Consider the following 23,934-nt stretch of genomic DNA (forward strand, 5'->3'; position numbering starts at 1 on the left):
CCAGTCAAGCCCTGATTAAACCCAGTGTGAGACAATTAAGATTTATCTCTGTACGACATCAAAGCTTATTTACAAACTACTTTAATAAAGCAATGTGACTTATGAGACTGGAAATGAGTAGTCATGACACACAGCTTCAAGGCAAATTTTTATCTCTTTCATTTTCAGAGTCATTTATCCACTTTTGCATCAGAAATATTCAATGTATATATTAAAAATGATATTTAATGTAAATGTAATTTCTTGTTTGTCTTCAGAATGACTCAAAGCTGTGAAGATGATGAAACAGGAAGGAACTTTGCGTGTACCTTCGAAGAAGCAAACTGCAAGGTAACCATTATATTTATCATATTGATATAATACTGCATAATCAGATTTCATTGCTGGACTGAGTGATTGTAATGTATGTGTATCAGTAGATTTATGTGCAGAATGTTTGAACCTTCTGCTGGACAGATTCTAGAGATGCCTTACATGGGGAGGAAGTGAGCATGCTCATCTTTTTACCTGCAGAGATCGAGGATGATACAACAGACTGGAGAAGGTAGAACACTACACACTCGGGATGTTTGGTGACTCATTTCTAGTCACTAACAAAGAAAAAAATTAGACTGACTGATTAGTCTAAAACTGACAAACACCCAGATATTAAGTCACATTTGAAAACTGCTTGACATCAAAAACTGTGTAAACAAAGTAATTTGAAACTTTTAATGACATTCTTGAATGAATCATGCTGCTTAACTGTGCAGCACCTCACATTGCACATTTACACACGTTAAACTACCAAACAAAAAAAGAAGAAAAACTTGAAATATATTAAAATATGATATGAAAACATGTTTACAAAAGATGTTCACGCATTGTCAAAATATGAAAAAGTAACAACTGAAAATGAATAAACTGCGGCTGAAAAGTGTGGCACATTGTGCCATGCATTATGAATGCATGGCACAATGAAACCTCCCTCTCCTACAGCTTATCTGAGAAAATATCAGGTGTTCCCAGTCTGGCGATAGATTTATTCCTTCAGCAGGTCACAGTGTATGCCTGGTGGAACACCTTACCCTGGAGGTGCCCCAGGGTAAGGTGTTATGTGTAAATGTATGCAGATGGCTTCATAAATTTAGAACACAACAATTTACCAGTACTGGTAAATGTTGTGTATCAAATAAAATGTAAAACAGTTCAATTAAACAACTATTACATCTGATTATGACTACTGACAATGGCAACGATTACTTGATAAGTTCACCACAATGACTGATATTGTTCCATCCCAGCTGGAGAAGGAGCTGACCTCCGAGAAATTTGTAGCTTGGACTCATCCAGGCAAGATGCAAACATGTTACATTGATGTGAGGCTGCCTCGTTTACACTGGAGGAGACGTATGACCTGAACACAGTCCTGAGCAGCATGAGCATGGTGGACGCCTTTGATCACACAAAGTGTGACTTCTCTGGTGAGACATACGTTGCAGTTTGTTGGTGTTTATGAACAGAGTGTAGAGCAACAATGCTCCAGCAGTGACAGAGTTCTCCAAAAGACCATGGAGCTGCTTATTTCAGCAGATTGTTTGTCTTGTTTGCTGATCATACTACTGTGAGATTTTAAAGCAGGATCTAAGCTTTGATGCTGGGTTTTGAATGGACTGGTGGACTTTTACATGACAGTCCTGATACTTTAATACTGTAATACTGACAGACAGTCAGGGAGGTGTTCTGGTTCATCCTGCCTAAACCAGCTGTACTCTCTGATACTAATCACTAATGACAGGCTGTTAAAGTGACATTATGAAGGTTTTTTTTTTTTCATGGTTATTTTGCAGATATTACACTTTGACAGAATAGTCAGATAGGAGAAAGGCAGAGGATGAGTTGAATGGCATGCAGGAAATGGTCTGGAACGTCAACCCCGGCTCTGCAGCACATTGGTATTTTGGTTGTCAGCTCAGCCAGGTGATCTATATCACCACCTAGCCTTATCAGATTTAATTTGAAAAATCCTCTCAGATAACAATGAAATGCAGCATTATGTTCATTTAAAATGTTCTCCTTTCACTTCTCTGTCACAGGCATGTCTGGGCACAAAGATCTGGTACTTTCAAAAGTCATCCACAAGGCTTTGTGAAGGTCCACGAGAAGGCAACTGAGGCTACTTTGTGGATATGTGTTGGTTTGAGTACTGTTCAGGCAAGATAATGCGGGGCAATTTAAATCTTTCATCGCAGACCACCCCTTCCCTTCTTCATCAGACATAACCCCATGAACATCCTGTTTGCTGGTCGGTTCTGCTGCCCTGTGTGAGCTCTGTGTCCTTTAGAGCAGCTCAGTACCAGAAGTCTTTAGTGTTTAGTTGGAGAACCTTTCAAAATCACTGCACAACAGCGCTGTATCCATATTAATATACAGCTCTCTACTATCAGTTTTTTCTGTGTTTTGTATCTCATATTTTGTATTTTTCTATTTTCAAAACTTTCTCATCTTTAAATGTTATCTGTTCAGATGTTTATACCATACTCTTCAAATGTCCCATCTTCTGATCAGAAATTTATCAACAGTGTTTAGTAGCTGAAATGAGACAAACTGCATGATGTATAATTTACGTTTGATCTTAATTTCTCATTGACTTCACACTGGCCGGTTCGGGACAATCAGCACATACAATGCCCAGTTCTGCACTAGATGGTGACCAGGAGATGGTATCTGTCCATTCTTATCTCATTGTGGCAGGTTATGAATATCAGTATACAGTAATTAGGCCTCAATATATAGAAGTCATGAACACAAATATCTGAGATCATGATGGAGCTGTGTCATGTCTGATATTGACATGGCTTTATACCAGCTCTGAATCAATAATGTGTCATGTTATATCCTTGTTGCTTTGACTCCTCTCTCCTTGTCTCTTCCTTGCTTCCTTTGTACAGGTTTTACGCAGCAAATGTACAAGTAATCCCTGTGAGCCAAAGCTCAGATTTCAGACTGCTCTAAAGGATCCGTTTTACTTTTTCTGCTCTTATCCCTGCGTGATATGTCAGAAAGAGCAGCTTTTACGTTAGGCTTAAAATGTTCCTTTTTGATAAAACATATATTAGTGCTTGATCAGGTAAACCTGAATCCTCCCATAGTTATGCTGCAATAGGGTGTAGGCTGCAGCTGGATTTCTTCTTCAGTCATATTTCTCACTCAGCAAGGAGCAGACGGCCGAGTTTATTAAACTCCACAGACACAGCGGTGACGCAAATCTGAAGGCTAGACCGTCCCATTTCACAGCCTCGCACTTCCGGCCTTCTCGGTCTTCGAAGGACCCGGCCCACGTAGACCGCGAAGGCCGGGTCTCCGAAGGATGCAGCCGACGTTTTGGGACACAGCTTATGTGTTAACAGACCTCTCTGCATTGAATCATACTTGTTATTTATACTGGTTCTCTTCTACAGCATTCCTATGATCATGCCAAAGTGCTTGCTCATAGTTTCTGGGGAGGGGAGGGGGGGTTACCACTATGTGTCACTTTTTGGCTCTGGGCCCTAAATGTGCCACTCTGAGGAATTGTTGGACAAATACAAGTAGTTGTATTAAAATACTCACAATCATAAAATTAAATAAATATGACAAACGATTTCCCAACTGTTGCAGTAGAGTGCATGCCCCAAAAAATTAGTGTTAAACATGCCAGAGGGGAGAGGCAGAGTTTCTCAGGAGTAAAGATGGATAGAAGTTCACTATTCTGCAAAAAACTGTCTACAAATTGTGGAAAACATTCAGAAAATGTCATCAATGTAAAATGGTGAAGAAGTCTTTTATGACACAACTCTTTTCAAATGTCCTACATTCCTCATCAGTTTCAGTCTTTGTGCTGCTCATTTGCAAGCTCTTCTCGCAAGTAATGCACTAGATCCCCTTTGGGGGCTGTCATATTTACACTTTTATTTTAAGTATATTTTTGCAATATAGTTCATATTGTCTTTTTCCTCATAGGTCTGATCAGATTAGTTGGATCTGGGTCCACTCTGTGCTCTGGAAGAGTTGAAATATATAAGTATAACTCTTACTCGTCCTGGGGAACAGGGTGTGAATAGTGTGAACAGTATAATAACTGTTTTCTTCATGTACTCATCAATACTTAAATTCTGGTTTCTTTTCATTCCATCATATTTTACTTTCCTAGTTATGAACAGATGTTCAAATGTCTTGCTTGACTACAATTTGCCTTTTGAACATCTCTGCAGTGTAGTGTATATTTAAATAGATAACACCTCATTTGGATCTTTTAAATATATAATTTTAACCTGTTAACTTTCTTATGTAAACATTTTTAAAGTGTTTTCCAATAAAAAATGTAAATACAAATCAAGCTGGTTTTATCTCATTAGAATATGGGCATAACTGCCAGCAGACACTAAATCACGTACAGCAATAAAAGAAAAAAGTGGTAGTCAGCTGCAGAGTGGTTTTCAAATAACACTCCTTAAATGAGATTTGTCATTTACATACATAAAGTAGTATCAGCTAAGCCATGAGCCAACATGGCAGGCACTAAAATGACCTGATCTGTGCATGACTGTGCCCTGTCTTATCTAATACAATATCATTTTTTTTAGAAACCCTCCAAGAGCACATGATCTTCTTGTATAGAGATAAGACATCAAGCAGCAGCCTTTTTCTCAGTCATGGACGGCAGAGAGAAGAGAGCGCTTCACTTCTTGATCTTCGGTAAAACAGATTTTCGATAATGTTTAATACTTTTCTTTATTACAGAGACCCTCTAAAAACTTTATAACAACTTTTCTTACAGTATTTTTAGACTGAATAACTTTATGTCCTGATAATATTCAATTTTTTATTTTCCCATAGCTGCTTATCTCGTGGTCTCATCTTCACCTTCTGCAGGTCAGTCTGTTCTAACCTGTCATACTTACATTTTAATTTTAAAGACATTTTTGCAACATAGTTCATATTGTCTTTTTCCTGATAGGTCTGATCAGATTAGCTGGATCTGGGTCCACTCAGTGCTCTGGAAGAGTTGAAATCTATAACTGTAACTCTTACTCTTACCCTTACTATTCCTGGGGAACAGTGTGTGATTACGACTGGGACTTACAAGATGCTGAGGTGGTCTGTAGAGAGCAGAGCTGTGGGATAGCTCTGGAGGCTCTTGGGTCTGCTTACTTTGGTCAAGGTACAGGAACTTTCTTGCACAGTAATGTGGACTGTTCAGGAAGTGAAACTTCTCTAGACAATTGTAGGTACAGCAGCTATATTAGTTATTCCTGTCACCATGGTCGGGATGCTGGCGTCGTCTGTTCAGGTAAGAAAACTTTTCTATAATGTTTATGGTCTTATCACTTTACAATAGCTGTTTTTTTCATGTACTTGTCAATACTTAGATTCTAGTTAGTTCTCATTCCATCATATTTTACTTTCCCTGAAAATATGTTCAAATGAATTAAACAAACAAATTTAGGTGTTTGTTTCATTACACTCACTTTGTCTGTTGAACATGTCTGCAGCTTAATGCATATTTAATGAGATAACTGATTTGCATAGTTTAAAGATTCCATGTTAACCTGTTTCTTACTGAAAAAATGTTTTAATAATATTTTCCAATTAAAAAATGTAAATACATATCTTTAACGGTGATTTTATTTAATTAGACAAACAGAATTTTCCACTTCAGCAGCAATTAGACACACCAAACTTTCTGATATTCTGACCTTTATTTTGAAGGCTTGTGAAGAACTTTGAGCTCAGACGTCACTTAAAGCCTAATTTACAGACTTTTCATCTTGAAAAAGCGTGTCACCGTAAAGATCCTAAAAATGTGACTGTTGAAAGTATTTTCTAATTCATGCAATGTTTAGAAAAAGTCATTTTTCTTTTTAGACAGCATTACAATATGTGCAGCGCAGCATTTTCAGTGCTTGTCCAAAAAAGTGAACTCTTTAATTTAAACATTTCTCTTTAGCAGCAATAACTTAAAACTATTGTGTTCAAAAAGCTGCAGGGTTAAAAAAAAGTTTCCACCTAAGCCTAGACTTGTAGTCAAGACCGCCTAATCCGAGACCAAGACAAGACCAGAGGGTATCAAGACCAAGACAAGACCAGAGGGTATCAAGACCAAGACAAGACCAAGACCGAGACAAAAAAAGTCTTTAAACTGCAGCCAGATGCTGCTTCGTTTACGGGTGTCAGGCATATTTATGTGTTTTTGCTTTCGCACAGCCCTCCTCACTGCTGTCTACTGTCTCACTCACTTACTGAGAGGACAGACGCACGCTCCACTTGACTGTCCCGTCTCTCACCCTCAGTGTTTTTCACATAATGATATTATCCTATATCCTTGCATGTGATTGGCCACAATATGGAGGGATTGGAGCATAGCTCAGCCACTGTGTGAGAGCTGAGCAGCGAAAGGAAATTAAGTGAGGGTACAAATGACTGAAAGATTATTAGGCTCAGTTTTGAGTTTTGTTAAAAAAAGAATGACTTCATATAGGAAAAAAATATATATCACCTTAAACTAGTTTTTAATTAAGCAGCAAGGCAGAACAAAGTCGGGGCTGTATCAAGACACGAGGACTAAACCCCAATTCAACCAGACCCAGAACTGATCCAGAATTAAAACAGGACTACAACAGTTCAAAATCAGGACTACTTAGGACTCAACCAAGACAGAACCAGAATCAGAACTAGATGATAGTAGCACTAAAAATCATCATAGACCTGCACTACACTTATTTTTTAATTCTACCAAATTTAGATTCAGATTCAGAAATGTTTATATAATTATTTAGCCTTGTTGTGCAAACAAGCCTGCATAACTTAACAAATATAGAAGTTGAAAAGTGAAAAATGGTATCTAAAAAGTTACACTAGGTACTAGATACATGTTCTGATGAGTTTTGGCAAACAACCATTTGACTAACATGTGTGTCTCACCTGCTCTTGTTCCATCTCCCTCTCTGTTCCTCTCTCTCCCTCTTTGTGCTGACAATCAAGCCAAACACCAACATCATCAAATATGCAGTTGAAACCAGATATTTACACACTCTTCAGATAAAAACACAAACACTTTTTTAATTGTAACATCAAATCAGACTAAATGTTTATTTTTTTAGACTGATAAATATAAAAAACATATTTGTTAAATTTAAGAGTAAAGAGAGAAATTGTTTGTATTTCTTAATTGCAAATGGCACCAAATTGTATTTAAAATTGAGCCACACTTATGGAGCTCCACAATTCTTTTCCTGGTGTTTTGGTTGATATCTCTTGATTTTGTCAAAGAAACAGGCTCTGTGTTTTGCCTTATATGCATCCACAGGTGTGCCACCAATTTACTCACATGGACTCTACTAACCAATCAGAAGCTTCTTAAGCTCAGAGTGGAATCTTCTGGAGTTTTATTAATTAACAATAAACTTAGTGTATATGTACTCCTAAATTTGATGAAAGTGATCACAAATAGACAGCTCTCTCTCTCTTTATTCTGACATTTAACTAATTCAGAAGATATTTCAACATTTATTTATCTAAAACAAAACAAGTTTACTCTAAATTGATGTTTAACAGTAAAAAAAAAAAGTTTTTATGTTTTCTCCCTAAAGTGTATGTAAATATCTGGTTTCAACTGTGAATATACTGCTGTGTATTGAAATTCCTCTTGTTTTGCATAGAAATATACTGAACAACATACAAAGCATAATATATAAAATAACATCTACCTGAGTTTTTTCTTTGAAAGAAGCCCCTTATGTCCATTGTTGTGTACATCAGTACATAACTGAAACCGATTTAGAGAGTTTGTTTAGCCGTGGAGGGTAACAACTGAAAATATGAAATGTAGGCTAAGACTCTCTCTAAAAAAAAAAAAAAGACGGCATTGTTGTTCGGCTTTTTATTTATCCATTTGTTGATTCACTCGAAGAGCAAGTAACGCAACCAAGTGATCAGTTTGATATCAATCTTTTGTGATACACGTCATATTTACATTATTTGTACAGTACGAATGATTTGCTTTGGTACCTGGTCAAACTTAAGCTCTCCTCTGTCTGCAGCAAACTCGCAGGCAGTCGCCTAGTGCCTGAGCTCGGATCATACCAAAATTAGTGGGAATTTACGACGGTGAGCTCTGTGCTTCGTGTGTTGTTTTTATTTTATACAGTTGTCAGTCAGGCATCTAACTAACAAATTACACTCCAAAAGACCCCATGCTTCTGAAAAATGAGCTGGGCTTAAGCCCAGTAAGCCACCCCTCCCCCCCGCTCCGCTGATGGCTGACTCCAAATCTCCCGAACACTATGTCGATTTGAGAACGCAAGACCGAGACAGCGAGACCAAAGTCAGTCGAGACCAAGACGAGACCAAGACCACGTAAAAGTGGTCTCGAGACCAAGACCGGTCTCGAGACATCCAACTCTACCTAAGCCCCTCAAGTTACTGAGGTTTTTCATTTCCATACATGCAATGATATCAGCTAAGCCATCAGCCAATACGACGGGCACTAATATGATCTGATCTGAACTTGCCTGTGCCTTGGCTCATGTAACACCATGGCATTTGTTTTTTTTCAGTAAGCAACCCAGAGCCCACCATCTCCTTGTACAGTAATGAGGTCACCTGGGGTCAGGACGTCAGCATCACTTGCTCAGTCTCAGAAAAGTTCTCAGGTGGAACTTTTATCCTCCAGAAGACTTCAGGCTCATTCAGTCAGAGTCAAACATCCTCTACGAGCTCTGTTACATTCAATCTTCACAATGTGAACTTTGATCATGATGGACTGTACCAGTGTCAGTACATGAAAACAAGTCAAAGGTTCAGCTCTTCCTCTGTCAGACTCTCTGTTACTGGTAAGAAAAAAATCCACTTTGCCAAGTTCTTTGTTTCATTCTCTTCTTTCAATAATAGAATCAGTAACCTGGTGAGATAATGCTTTCATATGTTGATATTTTTTCAGTGAGTTTTCCAAAACCTCGTATTTCCATTTGCCCTGTTGGTGAGGTGACCTGGGGTCAGACTGTTGAAATCACATGTTCAGTCTCAACTCAGGTTTTAGGTGGATCGTTCACTCTGAGTCAAATTCAGGGTTCATTCACGAGGAGCCAAACCTCCAACACAAACTCTGCTACCTTCAGTATTCCTAATGTGGACTTTGATAACGAGGGATTGTACCAGTGTCAGTATAATAAAAGAGGCTCAAGTCGTGAATTCAGCTCCCCATTAAGTGATTCGGTCAGACTCTCTGTTGCTGGTAAGAAAAACAAGTATGGACTAACTCTTGGAACAAAGCGAGAATAATAATAGTGACATGAATAAGTGATTACTGCGTTTTTATTATCGATCCTTTGGTTTTTATAAACTGTAACAAAGTTATTAAAAGAGTTTTTCAATCATAGCTTTAAACATATTTAATTGTTGTATAGACAAACAATGTATTAAAGACAGGATCTGTTATTCTCTGTAGTTTTGAGTCACTTTATTTATCTGATATTTTCACTGCTTTCTTTATTTTTGGCCGTTATCAAAAATGCTCTCAAAGCCCACTGTAGCAAGGAGCAATCAGACAGTATTAGAGGTTAGTTATTGGAGACTGAGTGTTTAGCAACCAAGGAATCAAATTTAGAGTTTGCAAAGATCTATAAGAGTGAATTGTTCACTCTTTGTTTCATCAAATCACAAGAAGCATAACAATAATATGTTAATGCTGGTCCATAGCTACCGGGTGTGTAAACAAGAAACTAAGTGTTGTGTTTGATTCTGCTTCCTTCTTAATCCTGGTACCTTTTATTCCCCAGTGAGACTGCAGACACCCAGCATCTCCCTGACCTCTCCTAGTGCAGGTCTGGGCTGGGGTCCTGAAGGTGCAGAGATCACCAGGGTTACAGTTTTGTCCTCATTCAGGAGTGAATGTGAGTGCGAATGGTTGTGTGTCTCTGTGTGTTAGCCCTGCGACAGACTGGCAACCTGTCCAGGGTGTACCCCGCCTCTTGCCCTATGACAGCTGGGATAGGCTCCAGCACCCCCTTGAAAAGGATAAGCGGAAGCGAATGGATGGATGGATGTTTCTAAAATCATTGAAATTTCACTTTGGAGATGTTTGAAGCAGCTTATTTATTTTGTTGTGTGTAGAAATGTAAAACAGTGTTTCAGGTACAATTCAAATATGTACAAGTGTCCTTCCTGAAATGCCAGCAACAGGGAATAACATCTTTTCCTGTCCAGTGTGATGTGTTGAATTTTCTCACAGAATCACATCAATTAAAGGTTGCATCTGATTTTACTCTAAATTAAGTCCTGGGTCATTTGACCCAGCGTTTTGTGTTTATTATTATGATCTTATGTTCCAGTTTATTCTGTGTATATATTTGGGTTTAGACTTTTTTAGTGTTTAGGGTTTTAGTTCTGTGCTCCCTCTGTTCTCTGTCCAGTCTGTGTATTTCCTGTTTTACTTTGAAGGTCCGTTCCTGATGTCAGTGTATTCAGCTTGTGTCCTCCTTGTCTCCTCGGATTCATTAGGTTCAGCTGTATCTCCCTCCTGTGTGCTGTTTCCTCGTTTCCTTCTGTGTGTATTTATAGCATGTGTCCTCTTGTGTGCGTTATTGATCCGTCTGTGTTACCTCCCTGCGTCACTTCCTCCATGTCTTCCTGCGGATTCAGGGTTTAGTTTTCCCAGTCAGGAGTTGTTCCTAGTTCTGTTTCTCGCCACCCTCGCTTTTGGTTGTATGTCACTCTGCTTCAATAAAGCATCTCACATCTCAGCCAGTGCCTGCGTTTTGGGTCCTTATCTCACCTCCACACGGCTTGCTTCGCTAGCGTGACACGTAGCTTATGACAACAGTATTGTGCGCACAGTAAAAATGCCTCTTTAACACTAGAATTACTGAGCCTTTTTTCCCTGGTGCAAGTCCCTACTACTAGATTTACTGGCCTGCGCAGATTTGCGTAAATTCCCCCCGACCTTAACACCTCTTGGCACCCCGCTGAGATTTTCACAGGTCGTCAGCTCCATTGTTCTCCTGCTTTTGTTGTGCAAACACACCCTCCCCCAACAACTAACCATGAGAGATTCAAGTTTTTCCTTCCCTGCAAGGCTGCTTTCCTTCCTTACCTGCCTGCATGCCTGTCCATAAACACATATACACAGAGTTGTACATATATTTATATATTTATATAGCCACACCTTATATAATATGCATAAAGTCTAGTTATACACACAGACACATCTATATCATATATACACACACACACATATATATATATATATACATACATATATATATATATATGTGTGTGTGTGTATATATGATATAGATGTGTCTGTGTGTATAATATGTGTATAATATGTATATAATATGTATGTATGTATATATATATAAAATGTTTGTATAGTGCACTTTCTATACCTTGCTCTGTCCACTTTTTTGCAATGACAATGCAGATTTTCCACTTGTGGGACAAATAAATGCAGATTTGCTGTGTGTGTGTGTGTGTGTGTGTGTGTGTGTGTGTGTGTGCGCAACATTGGCATTTGTTTACTCAGATCCAAGGCAGGCCAAACCTCTGTGTTACAACCTACATACAAAAGACAGACATTCACAATATATGGGTACACAAGTCTGTTTTATTTCAAAGTCTTTCAAACTTTGAAACGAACCTTGGTAGGGAACAGCTGTTCCCTACCAAGCATTTCTTGCAGCTGGCAACAACGGTCGTGCATTCAGTATAGTTGTGACTTCCGCAAAAAATGTGGTCAAAATCTCATGAGTAAGTTGAAGCATTTCTATCAGGCATTTCTGAAAGTTGTAACACAGAGGTTTGGCCTGCCTTGGATCTGAGCAACTCTGAATGAGCAAATGCAAATGTGCCAGGCCTCAAGGACAATGGGTGGTTTGCACAACAAAAGCTGTAGGAGAAACAAGCTGACGACCTGTGAAAATCTCAGCAGGGGTGCTTAACACCTCGGGACTTGCACCAGAAAATAAAAAAGCCAGTAATTCTAGGGGGTATTGGGTTTAGGGAAGTTACGCAAATTTGCGCAGGATAGTAAACCTAGTGTTAATGCGTTATCCTCGTGCTTATTCAGAGGGATAAAAGACCTGTGCAAAAATGTTCAGTTATCAAGTTTAAGAAATTATGCCATGCGTGCAAATTATTACGAAAAACTATAAACACTGAAGATTTACACAATGTAGAAAAAAGAAAGAAATTTAGATTTCCTACTAACCATTTGGGAAATGTGAAGAGTTTAGACGCTACCGGAAAACTTTAGATCCTCCTACTCCTCAGACAGAGAGATCCGAGGGCATGGTGACGCTGTTTTCCAGTTAACTGATTGGTTAGTAGGTGACGAGTTCATTCCCGTTACTTCTCTTATCCAGAACGTAATCAGTGCCGGGGGAGGTTATGGTCAACGCGAAACCCAAACAAACAAAAAACGCTTCAAGCGGAAGCCAGAAAGAATCCTGACCGTCTGACGACGAAAGAAAAGTGGATGTCAGTAAGTCATGTAACTTTATACAGTTTTTTTTTTTTTTATAAATCACGTCTACGTGGTTACTACTCATAAATTACCCCACACAGTGTATCTTGTGTGTATAACTGTAATCCTATTGTAGATTTTTTTTTTCCTCCATGTGCACTCAAAGAGTAATGCTAACCCTTTCAGCTGTTTATAACTCACTGACTTCTCTGGGAGCTTTGTGACTAAATCTGCATACACACCATGAAGGATATCATTTTAAACAAAAACCCTGAATAACAGCTGCCGTGGTTTTTGTTTTGTAATTTTTTGGTAAAGTGAACCTCAGTTAGATTTAATTAATCTTGCTTGGCACATTGAAGAACTCTCTGCCCCCCTTCTTTGTACCAGAAACAATGGCATCAGCAACATCTCTGCCCAAGGACAACACTTCCTTCTCTCTGGCTTTGCTCAAACAGCTGAGCAACAACAACAAGACGGGAAACATCTTTTTCTCCCCGTTCAGCATCTCTTCAGCCCTGGCTATGGTGATGCTGGGGGCCAGAGGCAACACAGCCACACAGATGTCAGAGGTACAGTACACACGCTCACACACAAACACTAAAATTATAGTGCAGAATAGTTATTGTAGTGGTACTCATTTAACACATGCAGGATGCTCTGGTGTTAATTTAAGCAGCTGCTGGAAACCACTGTGACCATTATAACTGTATAAATGACCCTGACTTGTCTCCAGTGTATCAGTGTGATATTATTATAGTCTGAAACCTAATGTGAGCGACTGAGCTGGTTAGACATGAGGGCACAGTAAGTCATACAAAAGTGATGATATTGGACCCTTAAAAGAGGTCAAATAAACTAAACTCAAGTCAACATGACAACATAAATGAGCAAAGTAACTCCAGAGTAATGTGGAAAAATAAACTGAGACTGAAACCAAACCAGTTTTCTGAGATTTATTGAAAGAAAGTTCAAATCTTTCCAACGGGATCAATGCTGCACAAACAGTCTTCCTACTAACTTTGAGAAATACACAAAATAATAACAGCTCCACTTTGTGGATACAGTCTTTGTCTGTTCATTTGTAGGAAGCTCAGTTACCACAGTCATGTAGGGACCAGCCTGATATGAATGAAGACACAAAGTGAGCTTAAATGCAGCTTACAGTTAGTTGTTTTTTATTTTCACAGACTCAGAAAGTTTTAAAAGAAAGTTACAGTTACATACTGTTAGTACACAGAGGTTAGGAGAGTGAAACACACACCAAGAAAACATTGTCAATCAATAAAATTAATTCACTTTTATTTGTCAAGAAACTAAAGTGATTTTAAAGTGTGTCTCTGTCGGGGGAAATCTCCCAAATAGAAGGCTGCCAAAGTAAAACAGAGACACAGTGAGACAATATAATCAATCACATGTACATGGGTGAACGTCTCAGAAGAGAGTCACACAGTGTACTTCTTTATTCGTGCATTTATAGTCACTGGTGACAACAGTGAATACGTCTATTCATAGGCAGAGGAATGTTAGTGCGTAGGGAGTGAAGATAAGAGTGGTTGAGGTGTATGTGTGTGTGTTGTGAGATTCAGAAGGACGCAGCCCTTCTTCTTGTTAGAGAGCGCAGATAAAAGTATCCAGCTCTCCTCTTCCTGCTTGTTCAGCTATTATCGCTGTGAGAAAGAATTTATAAAACAGTCTTGTAGTGGACAACAGTCTAAGTCATCAAAAGGTCAACATACAGTATTCTATCATATGCAAACTTATATCATTAAAAGCTTATACTGACTACTAAGTACAATTTTCCATTGACATTCCCTCCTGTTGTCAGTATAACTTTCAAGTGAGATATCAGTATGTAACATCTTGTTGTACAGTTTCTACACCATCATTAATCACACAAAGTCTTCATGCTCCAACAGGTCGGGGTCATCATCATCATCATTTGTCACGGCTATGTATGCAGCAACAGTGGAAACAATTATACAGTTAATCATGAGTTTTAGACATGGCAGGATACATGTTACAAAAACACAAAATAAAAGTGAAAATACAAAAAGGGATAAATAGAATAAATAAGAATAAGAATACAAAGGAATTGCAAGTATTTCAAGTATTTCAAGTATTGAAGTCTACTGCACCGTTGGTTTTTAACAAAAAGTATTGCACAGTGAAAAGGGAGTAGTAGTCTTTTTAGCAGTCACTTGTATTATTTACATAATCCTGATTTTGGGCCTGCTGGATCCGTCTCAAGGCGTTCAGGGCATCAGTCATGTTTGATGAGTGTACATTGTCTGATGTGTGTATGTGTCATTTCTCACTCAATCAACAAGTGCACGTCTGTTCAGGTGTGTGTTTCTCTTCATTTTGAGTCAGTGTGTGTAGATGTGTATGTTTGTGTATGTTGGCGTGTTTATCACTTTCCTGTTCTGGTGTTTTGGGTAAACCACGGCCTGAAGCGTGCCCTGGGGTCCTGTGGCTGCACTGCAGAGACATCTCTTCGTCGTCGAGTCCTCGTGGCGTTTCCCGTAGTTATTCTGAAGGTGTGGTCAGAGATGAAGATTGGGGCGCAGATGCCAGTCCATCCTGGGGGCAGTATGAAATAGGCACGTTGTCCACACAGCCAGGCCATTCCTTGCACCCAGTAGGTGCCATTAGAGGGGTTGGCTGTGTTCACAGGGGCACCTTCTCCGTTTCCAGCGGTCCGATTACAATTAGTTGTGTTTCCCAGCGGTCTGTTACCGTTGTCTTGTCGGTAGCACATGGAGTGGTTCTTCCCTGGGGTTTGGTCCAAGAACACTGGGAAGTGAATGGATGTGTTCCGGTTCGTCACGTTGAAGTTGATCCAGAAAAGTTGATCACACGTTCCATTGTCAAGTCCAGCGTCTTCAATGGTGATTATCTCGTGTTGGGGTGGTCCCTGAAAGATACTAAGGAAGTTAAGCGAGTAGATGGTAGATGAGCTTGTCTCGTTGATGATGATTTTATTATGCTGATAGCCAACACCCGAAAAGCTGGCGGCACGTTTGGCTTGTGTTTTATTCTTTATTGTCCTCGAAAAGTGCGAGGAGTCCTGCTAGGAGCAGGAGGACAACTGCTAGGACGGCGAGTGTCTTCATGACAGCCAAACACACCTAGATCCTCGGGTGAGTAGACTACTGGCGAGAAGTAGAGGGCGGGATATACCCAATCAGCCCTCTCTTCACCAGGTAGATCACCAGAAGGTAGGGGTGCTGGAGTCTATGAGTCTGGGCTGTCACTCACTTTCTTGCAGTGACTTTGGTGAATCCAAGATGGTCTCTCTGCTATCTTACAGGCGGTTGGTGTGGTGATAAGCACTTGGTATGGGCCTTCCCAGCGGGGCGAGCTCCAATTCTTTCTCTGGAGAACTCGAATCAGGACCCAATCACCTGGCTTCAACCTGCAAGATACTGGAGAAGATTCAGAAGGCAGTTTATTGTTCAAAACAATATCTTTGTTTTCTAGTAGCTTCGACATCCATTCTGCTAGTGTGGTCTCTCTGATTGATTTATCTAAAGGTTCACTTGTGATTGGCAGTGGAAATGGTCTGCCATAAATGATTTCAAAAGGCGTAAGTTTTTGTGAACCTTGTGTTAATCTCATCCACATTTTTACTAGGCCTATGCACTCTGGCCACGGCCTTCCTGTTTCTTCCATACATTTTCAAAGTCTCTGTTTTATTGTGCCGTTAGTTCTTTCCGCTAATCCTGCACTTTGCGGGTGATAAGCACAGTGATTTTTGATGCTGAATCCTAGTGCTTCAGAGACTTTGCTGATTACCTCATTGACAAAGTGTGTCCCATTATCTGATCTTATCAGAGTGGGGATGCCATATGTTGGAATAAAATGGTTACATAAGCATTTTGCTGAAGTTTCGAAATTTAGAGTGTAAAAGTGTTTTGGAGATTATATCTCCTATCCCTCCTGTTGACGCATGGAGAGTAACTCCATGTGTCACTAAGGCTGCTGTTTTGTGTAGAGATTTTGGAAGTATTGGTTTTCCTTCACAAATCATCAAGTCATCTCTTAGTTGCGCTCCGCATTTCAGCCATTTCTTTTGCTCAGCTGTGGGAGCTGCTTTTTGTTCATCCTTTGTCAGTAAAATTGTTTCCCTTTGTAATTTCATAGTCATTCTTCTGATGTGCTGCACACTTGCAAACTGCTAAATGTCGCATCACATGAGGAGTTTCCTCCCATGTAAACAGATGTGTGCCATGATAAAACCTTCTCCACACACTAGAAACAAAAAACTAATTTCAACCGTTGTTACATCTTATTCACTTATTTTATAATACAGTTATTTTTTCAAATCTAATATCAATCAACTAATTTGCATATCAGCTTATAATGCGCTAAGTTGACAGGTCAACAGAAATGCACGTTCAAAGATTATCACAAAAGAGAATTTCCTCCATACAGTAAATTACTTGTGTTGCATCAATCAAGCAGAAAGCATCTCACAATTTATTGTATTACCAACTAAATTTATTGTCTGATTACTGCTTGGTCATACCAGACTCTCAGCTGTGTCTTTATTTTTCCTTCTCTGTTTTCACAAACGTTTCACCTATTGTCCTGCAAGCTGGAGAGTTAAATGTCAGTAGTGGGTAAATTCAGCAGTTGATAACAAAACTATTAAGTTTTTTCCTGTTTTAGCACCAATGTGAGATATAGAGGCGCACATATAGTGTGTGCTCTAGTGTAAGCTGCTCTTCATTGCATGTATGTGTGTTAGTACGCTTGCATGCAGGGCCTCTGGGCCTGTCTCACCCAAAAGGGCATTTTCTTAACAGTTGCCTTTCACTCGCGTGTGTTAAGAAAGGCAAATGTGCTTGTAGCAGTTGTGAGATTATTATGCTGTCATATATTACATTATACCTGTAATCAAAATGAGTGAATCATGATACTGCTGTAGGCCACATCATACTTCTTGTGTAATCAGTATGTAGTTTTAGTTTGCATCACACTTCTTAGTTAAAAGAATTTGAAAATCATTAGATTTATTAGATAGGTTTGTATTATCCTATACTGCTGATTCACTGCTGATTTACTGTGAGTGAGTTACACTGTTTCATGACATTTCATACTGCCGAGTTATGAAGAGAATATTGTATTCAGAGAGCAGGGCCTCTCTCTCTTTTTTTCTTCTTTGTGATAGTAAAGAGAACAGAGCACATGCCACGGGAGCGTCACCCCACCCTTGGTGGAAGCAGAAAAACAGGGAGCCAAGGTCATAACTCAGGCTCACAAAGAGTCAGAAAGAATGTGAATACTTAGTTTTGTGGCTGTGGCGCATTTTGTATAGCTTCTTTTCTTTGTTTAGTAGCTTTCTGCCTTCACCTGAGGGTGTGCCCTAAGCATGTGACTTCCAGTCTCCATAATTGGAGTTTATTTAAAGATAAATAAGATGATTTCATATATTGCTCGCAGATCATGCACTAAATGGTATTTGCAGTATTAGCTGTCTTCACCACTTAAACAAAACATCACTCTTTGTTTTATTATCATTATTATTATTATCATTATTATTATTATTATTATCCTGTCTCAAAACAGAAAATGAAATTGTAGTTGTTCTTGGCTGAGAAACACAAAACCTCTCTCTTTTTTTTTTTTTTCTTCTTTTTTTTTCAAAACAAGAAACTAAGTTTTAATTTTTCATCCTTGTCACATAAAACAAACAGACAACCCAGCTCTCAGCTGGCTCTGGACTTATCATCAAGGACGCATGGTGAGAGCTACTTCAGAAGTTACAGTGCTCATCACTCAAGCAACATTTCAAAAAAGGAACAAAAAACAAAACTCAGCACACTACACAGAGAACAACAACAAGACACAACTGAAGGTGTTGTTCTTGTTTGTTCTCCTTGAATTTTAGAATAAGTTATTACATCTGCATTAGTAAATCATATGCCTAATCATTATGTGTCACTGTGATCCACAAGTATGATCACAAATTTATTCATTTTTCAACCCAACAAAACAAACAAACAAAACAAAAAACAATTGCCTATGGCATCAAGGTTTTGCGTTCATATTAATTGAGTGTAAGCTGCTTTCTTCATTGCAAGTATTTATTACAATACGGTTTAATTCATGCATCTTATCACTGAGTTCTAAATTCAACCTATCTCCTCACACACACACGGTTTCCTGTCACCGACAGGCACACATTTCCTGTTTCTGCAGACTCTGTCTTTCATTGTATTTATAGTCTAAAAACCCTCTTTAATTCTACTAAAAACAATCTAAATCCTTGATCTAAAAACGATACACCTTTATTTCACACACACTTTTAAATTGAGCTTTTTCAGACATCAGGAATCATCACACACACTGCCTTTTCTCTCAACTTCCACTTGTTCACACACTCTACTATGAACCTTTGTAGTGTTATTATTATTATGTTTTATTATTTTTGTACAAATCACACCCAATCACTCAAAACCTACTACTCACAGCATTCACACAGTTAAAATCACTCAAATATGCTTCATACGAGTATTTCAGACATGCTTTTCAAGATATATAGAGGTCACTCACTGTACATCCACAGTAATGAATTCAAACTCTATTTATACAATTGTAGTGAGCAAAACCAGCATCTCCATGCGCGTCACCGCTCCTCATTAGCTTGGTAGTGTCCACATATTTAATTCAGCTTCTCAATCTTGTAGCTTTAGGTGTTGTATACAGGGTTTGGCTCATTAGTTGTTAGTATAGGTTTGCTCTTCATCTTAACAAAGTCTCATCTAAGATGACAGGTTTACAAGCAGGTCAAGTGTCTCTATGCACCTGATTAGTGTAGTTATTTCCTTATTTTCTTCATCTCCTATATCATTGTACTGAGTTTGAGCAAACCTTAAGCTTGAATCAGACTACTTTTAACAATCTTCCACCTCGCATCATAACTGACTGAGGTGCCTCTTCATATTAATATTATGTTATTATTAATGTTATTATCTTTTATATAACAGCAATAGTATATTACAATATTTATTTATATTTATTTTGCATCCATCGAGGGATGGGGGTGATCTGCAGTTTCACCCCTCCCAAGCTGGAGACATTTCCTTTTCACACACTTTCCTTGGCTGAACAATGACAAACCTTAATATACCTTATACATCTCTCTATTTCATTTAATATGTGTTTGTGTGAGTTATGTATTTTCTTTCATTCTATTCATTCTGGGCATGGTCTTCATCCTAACTATGTTTCATTGTTAAACCTTCTGTTAATGATTTCACACTGGTGTGCCCTGATGCAGATTTAACTATCAAGGTAGTACTTTAAGCTTTTGGCTTTTGGTTTAATACTGTTTTGCATGCTCCAGTATCACAAAGCATGGTCATTGGTTGACCGTTGACATGGATGGTTACTGTGGGCTTATGCTCAGATCCTAGGAGTAACTGTTCTATATTGAAGATTTCAGTTTCTCCCTCCCCTTCCCGTTCTAGTCACTTACTCTGGTCTTCACTTCTATTCCTGCAATCTCTTGCAAAATGCCTTCTTTTCCGCAGTTATAACAACGGTTATCTCTATCATTCCTGTCCCTTCTTTCTTCCTTAAAATCTACATTTCTCCTTCTTTTATTGCCTTAAAAATATTGTAGCTCTTGAGAGCCGTTTTATTTTCTTTTTTGGATCTTTTTCAGTATTTATTTCTGCCTGTAAGGTTTCTTTTAGTTTTGTTAAAGCGGAGGGGCTACACTTTCCTCCCATGTCGGGCATTTTGTTTTCTTAGGATTTCTCCATCTACATGCACTAATTGTCCGGCGCCTGGACATTTCTTTTCTAACCACTGCTCGTCAGCAGTGAGTTTGTTGTTTTATTACCCATTATTAGTTTATGCTTCTTTTAGCGCTTAGTAATACACACACACACCTGCGGCGCTTTCACTGGCACGAGAACAGAGAGAGTGGCTGACACGCCCTTCTACTTTTGAGCTATTCTCAAAAGCGGTGTCGACTTTATGTGATAAAACACGACCTTCCTCTCAGTTCACCAGTACTTCAGCGACCAACAGTAAACAAATCAGTGGAATAGTTCAGCCTCCTTATTGTGCTGTAAAAATCAACTTATTCCACCACAAAAATAGACAATAAAAGACAGACAGTTTCAACGCGCGTTCACGCTACCAGCTTCCTTAAAGCGAGCGTAGTGCTTCCAGCCACTGTGGGCGAGCTAGGCCTATTTTACCCTTTCGGGGAGCTACCAATCACTTATGACGAGCTCAATCTTTATTTTAGTGCTTCCAACCCTCTGCGGGCGAGCTGACTACCAGTCCTCAAGACGAGCTTAATGCTTCCAGTCTCTCTTGGACGAGTCTATTTTCTTTTAAGTTTCGTTTTTGCGCAAACCTTTATTATCTCAAAGTAGTCTGTCTTACCTTGGCGCTGGTTTCTTCAGATGCACCTGATCAGCCCCCGATGGTGCGGACCGCTTGTAAAACGTTGACCAAGACCCGAATTCACGCTCTTGGGTTTTATCACACACCTAGTGCGTGAGCTGCCGGCAGGCTTCAACGTGGGCTTCTCGCACCGACGGGACCTGATGAGGTGCTCTCTGTGAGAGCTGCTTTAAATAGGCTGTCTCATCCGGCTCGAAGGACCAAGAAATGTCAGGGGAAATCTCCCAAATAGAAGGCTGCCAAAGTAAAACAGAGACACAGTGAGACAATATAATCAATCACATGTACATGGGTGAACGTCTCAGAAGAGAGTCACACAGTGTACTTCTTTATTCGTGCATTTATAGTCACTGGTGACAACAGTGAATACGTCTATTCATAGGCAGAGGAATGTTAGTGCGTAGGGAGTGAAGATAAGAGTGGTTGAGGTGTATGTGTGTGTGTTGTGAGATTCAGAAGGACGCAGCCCTTCTTCTTGTTAGAGAGCGCAGATAAAAGTATCCAGCTCTCCTCTTCCTGCTTGTTCAGCTATTATCGCTGTGAGAAAGAATTTATAAAACAGTCTTGTAGTGGACAACAGTCTAAGTCATCAAAAGGTCAACATACAGTATTCTATCATATGCAAACTTATATCATTAAAAGCTTATACTGACTACTAAGTACAATTTTCCATTGACAGTCTCCTTTAGGCTGTGACACAGTAAGCTCTGTCTTTTGTTATTTGTGCCTTTTATTGGATAGTGAAGCCAGAGAGCAAGAGAGAGAGAGCGAGAGAGAGAGAGAGAGAGAGAGAGAGAGAGAGTGAGAGTGAGGGGAAGGGGAAGAGAAATGACCACAGGTCAGACTCGAATCTGGCCACGTTTCTCCCACCATGTGCTAACCTACTTATTTAAAGTTGCACTTCATGGGACAGTAACCTTCAATGTTTAAATTGAGCCAGTTGAAAGTTGCTGCCATCACCTTAGAAATACAGCAGCACTGAGAGAACATTCAGTGATAAGATAATAAAATAATCAGCTGGATTTCTGCTCTGTGCGATTAATCACAAGATTATTGATTTTCTGCAGCATTAAGCATGTGTACTTTAAGAAAGTGTTTTACTCTAGTTTTTCATGTTCTTTATAGATTTTTTTATCACTATTTGATAACTTTCTGGAATTGTTGGCACTCACAGGGACTATTTTTTGTGACCCTTTTTTGAGACATGCAGGGTTCATGTGACCAATCATTGCCAGAGGCTCCATTTACCTTCAGTGTTGCTAACAGACTGTACAGAGAGAAGTCCTGCCCCTTTACTCAGGTCTGTTTCTTCTCTTATGTAGAGTGTGATTCTTCATGAGCTCATGTGTTTTGGAGTCAATGAGAGGCAGAGAGAGAAATGCTGTGATTCTGACTGATCAGAATCTAAAACTGCGTTAATGATTGATATGAAGCATGTGTGTTCGTGTAGCTATAACAGTTTTTCTTATCATGCCAGCCTGAAGTAAATCAGAATCAGTGATGTCAGAGACTTTGCTGGAGTGAATTTATAAATGTGTCGTCTGTGGTTTCAGGAATTCTTAATACAAAGCAAGAAACATTACAGCACAGAGCTGGAGTCTGTGGACTTCAAGACCAGGTCTGAAGAGGTCAGGATTGATGTCAACAACTGGGTGCAGCAACACACACCAGGTGGATCACATTTACACATGTACACACAATCACTTCATCTAATGTCCAGTTCAAGTTCACATGTTTTTCATAAGCAGGACTCACTGCTCCTGCTAAGTCCCTCTAAGGGAGGAGTGTGCACCTGTAAGGATACCATGAAAATACTGAATACATGTTTTTTTTTCCTTCTGGTGTTCAGAAGTGATGGTAGATGTACTTAAGATAGTTTTAAAGAGTGAAGAAGCTTTACAGACTATGACCAGGGTTTGTCAAAGGGCTCCTTCCACGTTATTCCTGATTTAACCCACAGTGGGTCAAGCTGTTTCAGCAGTGATCTCTGGATCCCAGAACCACCTTCCTCAGTGTCTGACAGTCCTCTGTTTACTTGTTTCTTTTCAGCCAAACCCACTCACTGCTGCTTCTCATATTTTTAATCTTCTTGTTTATGTATCTTTATTTATATTTTATCTGTCAAACTCTTCCTGTCCCACTCTCTCAGGGTAATATGAGTTTAGGCAGTTGAGTTTAATGAGTTCTGTGAAAGTTGGACTACAGCACAGCTTAAAATACCATCAGATTTTAATATTAACTCTTTCCTTCTATGAAAAGCGTTTTTGGCTCCCTTCCTGTTTGGGCTGGCATAGCATTAATGGTAGTCTCATTCACTTCCAAGGTGACTGCAGCACCAGAATACTTTGTTTACATCCAGATACAGATGTGTTGACCTTGACTGAAAGCTAAGCTCAAGTATATGCAGAGCATTGAGGGTGTGTATGAAGGAATTTATAGAGAGGAGCGCATCTTGTGGAACAGCACATGAATGTAACTTTACCTGCTTACCTCGTTTATCTTATCTCGTGTAGAAAAAGCAGAATTTTGAAGTACTTCAATAATGAGTTGTTACATGTGTGCTGTAGTGATTAGCCAGAATTGCTCTGCATACTTACTTGTTCTAAATATTCACATGTTGTGCTGATGAATAATATCTTCAGGTTTCACCAATAGTCAGAGAATATACTTCGATTAAACAGCATTTGTAAACTCATCATGTTTCTCTAGCCTACAAAGGCTGAAAGAGTGTGGGGTCCATCATGTTTTCATAGATTTGTGGATGAAAACTTTGCTGCAGCCTTTGAGGCTTTACTTCTCATGTTTACATTTGGTTTTACTTTGGTCAGCAGGTAACATCACAGAGGTGGTGGATGAAGATGATTTGAATGAACTGACCAGGCTGGTGTTTCACTGCCACCCACTTCAGAGGCAGCTGGATTAAAGATTTCTCGGGTCTGAAACTTATGATGCTCACATTTGGCTCAAGAAGGTAAAAAGTGCTCATAAAAACAGAACACTGACTATGAAACTATAACCTTGTA

General features: G+C 39.2%; 1 protein-coding gene across 1 annotated transcript; it reads left to right on the forward strand.

Moving 5' to 3' along the window:
• The first annotated feature begins 4,667 nt into the window (after positions 1-4,667).
• On the forward strand, positions 4,668-23,834 carry LOC109198273 (uncharacterized). The gene is made up of 11 exons (XM_025904610.1): positions 4,668-4,716; positions 4,858-4,893; positions 4,979-5,311; positions 8,577-8,852; positions 8,960-9,253; positions 9,798-9,863; positions 12,381-12,499; positions 12,940-13,053; positions 22,122-22,211; positions 22,465-22,582; positions 23,740-23,834. The coding sequence occupies exons 1-11, from the start codon at positions 4,674-4,676 to the stop codon at positions 23,832-23,834; spliced, it is 1,584 nt and encodes a 527-aa protein (XP_025760395.1). The 5' UTR covers positions 4,668-4,673.
• Positions 23,835-23,934: the final 100 nt, after the last annotated feature.

This window comes from Oreochromis niloticus, unplaced genomic scaffold (genome assembly GCF_001858045.2).
Source record: "Oreochromis niloticus isolate F11D_XX unplaced genomic scaffold, O_niloticus_UMD_NMBU tig00002673_pilon, whole genome shotgun sequence".
NCBI classification, from domain to species: Eukaryota; Metazoa; Chordata; class Actinopteri; order Cichliformes; family Cichlidae; genus Oreochromis; species Oreochromis niloticus.

Coding starts and splice junctions, on each gene's coding strand:
- LOC109198273 (XM_025904610.1), top strand. CDS start 4,674: ATGGACGGCAGAGAGAAGAGAGCGCTTCACTTCTTGATCTTCG. Junction 4,717..4,857: donor GCTTCACTTCTTGATCTTCG/GTAAAACAGATT, acceptor ATTTTCCCATAG/CTGCTTATCTCGTGGTCTCA. Junction 9,254..9,797: donor GGTCAGACTCTCTGTTGCTG/GTAAGAAAAACA, acceptor TTTATTCCCCAG/TGAGACTGCAGACACCCAGC.